Genomic DNA, 8,086 nt, shown 5'->3' on the forward strand with positions numbered 1-8,086 from the left:
CAATTACCATGTTGCTAGCGTGTTTTTAACAAGATGCTAACATTATGAGCATGTTGATAGCATGTTTAACTAGATTCTAACATGATTAGCTTGCTGCAAGCATTTTTTAACAAGATAACATAATTAGCATTTTGCTAGCATGTTTTTAGCTAAATGCTAACATGATTAGCATGTTCCTAGCATGTTTTTTAACAATATGCTAACACAATTAGCATGTTGTTAACATGATGTTAGCATGTTTTTAACAATATGTTAACAAGATTTTGTTAGCAAAATGCTAACACAAAGAGGATGTTGCTAACATTTTTTTAACTAGAAGTTAACATGATTACCATGTTGATAGCATGGTTTTATCAAGATGCTAACACAATTAGCCTGCTGCTAGCATGATGGTAGCTAGCAACAGTGCTAGCACATGTTAACTTGTTTTTATCATGTTTTAACCCTAAGCTAATTGATATTAGCATGTAGCTATTCACTGCTAGCATGTGTAGCAAAGTCACAAGTTTAAAACCACCACTATTCAAGCTAATCTGAAGCTTTCAAAGGGCTCGAGTGATAGAATTGGTGTGTACATTATCTAACACTGAGACGTCATGATTTGATGTTATGCTTGACTCTTGCCAGTGTTTTGATGCATACCTTCCTCCTCTGGTGTTTGAAGCTGTCTCTCCTCTTGCGATGGATCAGTCTGATGCTGTAAAGAGCACCGACCAGCAGAAGAGCACCAGCTATCCCGATGCCAACAGGCGCCAACATCCCCGACACGTAACCAGCCTACCAGGGGGATAATCAACATGTGTTAATGTTTCTGAAAGAGTCTCTTCTGCTCACCAAAGCTGCAGTTATTTGATCAAAAATACAGTAAAAATAGTGAAATATTATTACAATTTAAAATAGCTGTTGTCCATGTGAAAATATAGTAAATTGTTTATTCCTTAATTAGCATGTTTAGCACATTGCTAGCATGATTTAACATTTTGTAAAAAAGCACATTGCTTACATGAATTAGCATGTTTCTAGCTGTTTTTAACACATTGCTAGTATAAATTAACATGTTTTAATATTTTGCTAACATGTTTTAGCATGTTACTAGTTTGAATTAACATGTTTATAGCACGTTGCATTGCATGTATGCATTATAATGTTGCTACCATGTTTTAGCACATTGTTAACATGAATTATCTTGCTGCTTCCATGAATTAGCACATAGCCAACATGTTTCTAACATGAATAAACATGTTGTAACACTTTGCTAGCATGACTTAGTATGTTTCTAGCATGAATAATCATGTTCGTTAACATGTTTAACATGTTGTTAACATGAATCATGATGAATTAGCATATTGTTAACATATTGTTGGCATTTTTTAACACATTGTTAGTAGGCTATGAATTAGCATGTCGTTAACATTGCATATTGTTAAAACATTGATAACATGAATTAACATTTAGCTGACATGCTTTAGTTTAACACATTACTAGCATGGCTTAGTATGTTTCTAGCATGAATTAGCATGTTGCTAGCATGTTTTAGCATGTTGTTAACATAAATCAGAATGAATTAGCATATTGTTAACATTTTTTAATATGTTGCTAGTATGAATCAGCATGTAGCTATCATGTTTTAACACACTGCTAACATGAATTAGCATGTTGTTAGCATGTTTTAAAACATCGCTAGCTTGAATTAGGATGTTGATATCATGTTTTAACACATTGCTAACATGACTTAGCATTTTGGTTACATGTTTTATCACACTGTTTACATAAATTATAATTAATTTGCATGTTGTTAACATGTTTCAACACATTGCCAACATGAATTAACATGTAGCTAGCATGTTTGAACGCTGCTAACATGAATTACCACATTGCTAAGATGTTTTAAGACATTGTTAACATGAATTAACATGTAGCTAGCATCTTTTAGCACGCTGTTAACATGAATTAGCAGGAAATTACACTTTACTATAAATTCATATAGAAACAGCTATCTTAAATTGTAATAATATTTCACTGTTTTAAATTTATTTTCGATCAAGGTGAGTAGAATGGACTCTTTCAGAAACGTGAACTAGTGTGAATATGCGCACCTTCTCCCGGATCAGCTCCACCCAGCTCCGCACTGCACACAGCAAACACAGAACGTTAGTAGTGAAGCTCCTGACGAGACTCACGCTAGCATGGCTGTGTGTGTGTGCTCACCGAGGCCCTGGTTCCGCTGCACCCAGACGGGGGGAGGGGGGATCAGGCTGTAGGGCGGCCGCGTGTGTGGAGCCAGGGTGCTCTCCATCAGGTCCTCTTCACTCTCCTCCTCAGACTCCTCCTCCTCGTCTACATCGGGCTCATCTGTAAGACAGAGACGTCGGTTCAGCTCGCGGCGTGTCAGAAACTAGCGCTTTAAACGCACACACACCAACCTTTAGATTCCAGATGTTCGTGAACGACCGCCAGAGTCTGATGGGTAACTGAGCTCTGTGTGATGTCATCGTCTGCAAGACCAATCAGAATGCTTTACAAAAATACATTTGTTCATCTTGTAGAAGCTGATATGATGTTAAGGTGTTTCTAATCTAATGTTTAGCTTTTATTTAATTATGTTGGCTTGACCTTCAGACTATTCTATATCTTTTCTAACCGATCCGACTTACGGTTTTCCTAAAAATGACAATTAAAAATGCTAACCCTAACATTGAGGGCAATTCAATAACTCTATTAGTATTTAAGCTACATCCACTACGCATCTATCACTGGGAAAGCCTAGCAACTAGCTTAGGACATGCTAACAACAAGCTAAATCATGCTAGCTACATGTTAATTCATGCCAGCAAAGTTTAATTTCCTGTTAAAGTGTTAATTCCTACTAGCAGTGTGCTAAATCATGAAGCAACATGTTAATTCATGCTAGCAACATGCTAAGTCATGCTAGCAACATGCTTAGTCATGCTATCAATGTGTTAAAACGCTAGAAACATGTTAATTCATGAAAGCACCGTGTTAAATCATGTTAGCAACATGCTAAAACATGCTAGAAGTGTTCTAAATCTGTTAAATCATGTTAGCAATGTGTTAAATCATGTTAACAACTTGATAAATCATGTTAGCAACATGTTAAAAAAGCTAACAATGTGTTAAATAATGCTAGCAACATGCTAATCATGATAACCACAAGCAGAATCATGTTAGCAACATGCTAACAATATAATAAAACATGTTAGCAATCTGTTAAATCATGCTAGCAGCATGCTAAAACATGCTAGTAACATTTTTTACTGTCTCTGAGTAAAACCTTCAAGCTCTTCAAAGTTATTTTAAACTTTCAGACCTGGCTTTTTTTTATTAAAGTTTGTCATCAACCTTTACTCATCTAGTTATTATTATTATTATTATTATATGATTTGGAAGCATTCTCACTTCGCTCCAGTGACGCATCAGGTTCTGTGACGGAGGCTCTCGCTCCAGACGTCTGCCAGTCCAGCGTTCCTGAGAGAAGGACATCAGAGGAAGTGTGCGCCGTATCCATGGACACCATTCGCTCCGTGTCTCCCATCGTCACGGCAGCCGGCGCCACGGTGACGGACACTACGGATGGCAATGCGACGTCCTCGAAGATCAGAGGCAGGTCTTCGGATGGCATGGTGGCATCGGTGCCCAGGTCCAGCACACTCACTTCTTCTGGAAAAGGGAAATGCAAAGCCAAGAACATCAAACACAGAGCTGTTAACATTAATAATGAACGTGCAGACGCCTCTTTTAGCAGTCAGCTCCACTTTTCTCCAGTACAACTCAAAATAGAACGTAATTAGGCTGCCGTCGGCGTCCGCTGGGGTTCAGAGTGCCCACTCTACTCAGAACCTCTACTAATGCAGATGTTTTCAGCCCAGAACCAGAACTCTATACTCGTACTTTACTACAACTGTTGGCTCTGTTCTTTGACGAAAGTACTTCATGGACAGATACACTGTTCCTTTGGGCCGTTTAACATTAAAATCATAGACTGTAAAAAATATGTTCGTAGTGTGCGTGACGTCACCCATAGTGTTTCTGAAGAGCGTTTTCGAAGCTCAAAGTGGGCGGAGCCGGCCATCACCATCTTGGCAACGTCACTCCCAGATAAACGTAAATGTGCAGTGAGGCGGATTAGCTGAGGTGACGTGACGCTAACAGACAGCAGACAAACACTAGTAGTGACATCAGCCGCAATCCACCTGTCACTCAAGTGGCCACGCCCTTAATTATGCAAAACTTTAAGGCTTAATATAATTTAAATGGATGAGTTATAAAAATATTCCCCCCACTCACAGTCGTCATGAAGGGTAAAATTAGCTTTATAGACCGAAACCACTTTTTGCACCAGGCTGTAAACATGTTTTATTCTGCTGTAAAGTTGGACATTTTAACATGGGGCTCTATGGGATTGAGTCTCTTCTGCAGCCGGCCTCTAGTGGCCAGTCGATGAATCTGGTGCTCTTCGCGTGTCGGTCAAAAATGACCGAAATTAATTATTTTATTTCAATGAAATTAATGTACTATATTTTAGATCGATTATATTTTTTATTGAATATTTTGTATTTTTAGGGGATTTATGGTACTAAGTTATATTTACGCTGTATTTATAATCCATTTATTGACTTTTTGAGCATAGACCTGAAATTAAATTTCCAACTTAAACTGTGGTAAATCTTGAACGCTTTAGAGCGACAGACTGAAGTTTGATCTCTGTTCAAAGACGACACTTGGCAGATTATTGCTGAAGTGAAAAAAGTTTTAAAAAGTTAACTTAAAAAAGATACAGAATTTTATTGTTATGAAAAATGTGTAAAAATAACATTTTCAATTTCTATATGAAATATATATTTTCAAAAACATGTTTCATTCAAAAACTGAGAAAATCAAAGCCATAAATCTAAACAAGTTGTGTTCAAAATTTTACGTTGATATCTCCATAAATGATCTTTCAGTGAGAGTGTGTTCGGCTGCAGTACCAAACGCTTCCACTAGAGGAAACTCGTCTCCATTCATTTCCAATGCGCTCATCTTAGACCGCAAGGAGCACAAGTGGGACTATTTTTTTCAGGACCATTAAACCTGTTCGAATCATGCTTATGATTTTTCACACAGCAAGTGCCAAAACCTTTACCAGGTTTCGTACCATTCCGATGAAGTAAACAATTCTATAAAAAAAAAAAAAAAAAAATTCCGTCAAAAATGACTGTAGAGCACCAGAGGGTTAGAGAGAGATCGGAAGGTTGCCGCTTGGGATGCCACAATGCGTGTCGATCACTGACCTGCCCGCAGATGAACCGGTTCCGTCCAGGTATCGGCCGCGTCCAGCAGTTTCGGTCCAGACGAGTCTCCGCTGGGAACGCCGGTCAGAGAGTCCGAAGGAGTCTGAAGCGTGTCGGTTCTCGGAGAACACGTCGTCTGAGAACACGGGAGAGAGTCCGTTGTGTCGCTCGTTCGCTCGTCTCCGTCCGCCGTCGCTCTGCCAAACTCCTCGTGAATCCCGTCGGATTCCCTGTGCGTAACTCCCGGAGCAGACGTTTGAGCTGCCTTGGGATTTTGTGAGCTGTTGGTCAACCAGGACGAGTTGGAGAACGAGTCGAGTGAGTGAGTCCTGGTGTCTTTATCACCTCCTTTATCCATCGACTCCTCGAGAGTCTCCCGGATGGAGAGACACACCGCGACCAACAGGAGACTTCGCAAAGTCAACATAGCGGATCCGTCACTCGAGCACGAAGTCCAAAGGCGAAGTTAAACGTGAGTGGGTCCGAAACACTCAAGCACACTTCCTAGAAACAGGAGCAAGTGGAAGGAAGGAATCCAATGTGCTGTGACATAAATGACAGATTTTCATATAATGTATACAGTCAAACCAAAAATTATTCAGACACCAGATATATATTTGTTTTACTAGTGTGATCAGGACACTATAGTTCATTTATGTAGCCTGATTGCAAAATAAAGTAAACTGTGACATATTTTACCCAAATATTCTTCATACACTGACTACTTTTCATGTCTTTTCACTTTTCTAAAGTTCATAACTCTGAGTTCTGCTCATATTTTATTACCATTTTCTAAACTAGAACAAGAATGAGTCTGGCATGCATTGGTTTTACACAGACTGACTGAAGTGGCTTTACTATTTCTTCATCAGATATTGAACATTATTGAACTGATCTGAATCAACATTGATCTGAATAATGACACTATTTAAGGGTACCTTTTAAGCATTTTTAAGGGTATATTATTTAAAGTCCCCCTGTTGTCAATAATTGTATCCCTTAAAACTCATCTTTGATCACCAAAATTACATAAAAAAAAAATCCTTCATGCCTTATAATAGCTTGAATGTAACTCGACACCCTTTCCTCATTTAGTATAGCAGTTCTACGAATATGCAAATGAGCCCCGCCTCCACTCACTCACTCAGCTCAGAGATCCACTGTTTGACCTGATTGGTTTATAAGACTTTAAAAGAATCTGTCATGTCTATAATGGTGCTTTTATGAAGAATAGAATTTACGAATAAACAGCATTTCACTAGGAAACAACAGGCGAATAATTAATATGCAATTTGCTCAAATTGTTTTAATTGCATCCATTTATGCTATAATAAATTATTCAAATTGAATGCATTCATAATGCATATGTTTCACGGACGTATTCCAATGATTATTTATTTATTGTATTAAAGAAGAAAATATTATTAAACATTGGTTCTGTATATTGGTATATCACACTTAAAAATGATCAGTATTGGCTGTAATAAACAACAAAAACCATATTAATCTCTAGAATTGTTGGATGTATATTCAAGATTTGATTGTTTTGTGCTGCTAGTTTAACCACCCATTTTGTCCTGGTCCACATTTCCTCGCTCTTTCTGCAGCAGTAACTTGACACACACACACACACACACACACACACACACACACACACACACACACACACACACACACACTACTGCAATTCTCTGCCAGTATCTAAAAATAGCACGGAGACAATGCGTCCTACTGTATCATCCATAGGTTTCCATGCAGTTATTAATCATAAAGTAAATGCGTGATGTATATATATTATGCAATAACATGCGTACTGTAATTGCATGCATTAATGCATTACATTGTCTCTGTCACTGAGCACCTCATATGTCTGAGTCAGGCACTATTATAATATGCTGCGTAATTTCTCTCCATATGTGAATGCGCAATGGTCAGATTCTGGTTCTCCCGCGTCACGTGCATTACAGCATGCGGACACCGACTGCTCTTCTGGACAACTTTAATATGAAGTAAACAAACACAATGGCACATCATCACAGTAATGACGCAGATCCTCACCTGCTGTGTGTGAACGCGGATCAGGCTCATGTCCAGTGCACGCGCAGTGTTCCAGTCACCCGTTCCCGCTCTTAAGAGGCATTATAAGCGCTCGTTGCCGTTATTCCTCTGTCTGCGTCAGCTCATGCCACACTGAAGTTTCCTCTGAACCTCGTCTGCATCTGCGCAGTCGACTGAAGCCAGCTTACTGACAGCGCGGGAAACTTCAATAATTAATGCTCTAGTCATTTTTTAAAGGTGCACTGTGTAATATTTAGGAGGATCTGTTGACAGAAATGCAATATCATATACATAACACTGTTTTCAGTGGTGTATAAAGACCTTACATAATAAACCGTTATGTTTTTATTAGCTTAGAAAAAGGCATATCTCTACACAGACACACCGCGGGTCCCCTTACATGTTTCTACAGGAGCCCTTAACGGACAAACGCGTTTCATCACTGTGTTGTTCTTCATGCAAAGAAGCTAGCTAAAGTCAGCGAATAAAACACTGACATAATGATGACAATAATATAAAGTAACAATAATATTCACAATAACATATAGTTTTACTTAATGATTAAGTAAACCTAATTTCTTAATTTATCTTTGTAAAGAAACCTCATTGTTTAACTGGCTACTCTCTGCTGTCTCAGACGACGACATCTTCCTGTCAGAGAGAAGGAAATGAAAAGTGGAATAAAGTCGTTATTTTTGTTTGTTTTTGCGCACAAAAAGTATTCTCGGCGCTTGATA

The 8,086-nt window shown here is 38.5% G+C and overlaps 1 protein-coding gene across 2 annotated transcripts in view; it reads right to left on the reverse strand.

Annotated features, from left to right (window-relative positions):
* Window positions 1-7,508, reverse strand: part of armh4 (armadillo like helical domain containing 4) — a 9,972-nt gene extending 2,464 nt beyond the window's left edge. Inside the window, exons 1-7 of one of the 2 annotated variants that reach the window (XM_081378662.1) lie at window positions 7,350-7,508; window positions 5,292-5,834; window positions 3,418-3,678; window positions 2,424-2,495; window positions 2,209-2,352; window positions 2,097-2,128; window positions 643-777 (exon numbers count right to left, since the gene is read on the reverse strand). In XM_081378662.1, coding sequence (XP_081234788.1) covers window positions 643-777; window positions 2,097-2,128; window positions 2,209-2,352; window positions 2,424-2,495; window positions 3,418-3,678; window positions 5,292-5,718 — 1,071 coding nt within the window. In that variant the 5' untranslated portion in view covers window positions 5,719-5,834; window positions 7,350-7,508. The remainder of the gene's footprint in view (window positions 1-642; window positions 778-2,096; window positions 2,129-2,208; window positions 2,353-2,423; window positions 2,496-3,417; window positions 3,679-5,291; window positions 5,835-7,349) is intronic. The other variant, XM_081378663.1, reaches the window with a different exon arrangement.
* Window positions 7,509-8,086: the final 578 nt, after the last annotated feature.

Source organism: Scardinius erythrophthalmus (assembly GCF_964197995.2).
Source record: "Scardinius erythrophthalmus genome assembly, chromosome: 11".
Lineage (NCBI taxonomy): Eukaryota > Metazoa > Chordata > Actinopteri > Cypriniformes > Leuciscidae > Scardinius > Scardinius erythrophthalmus.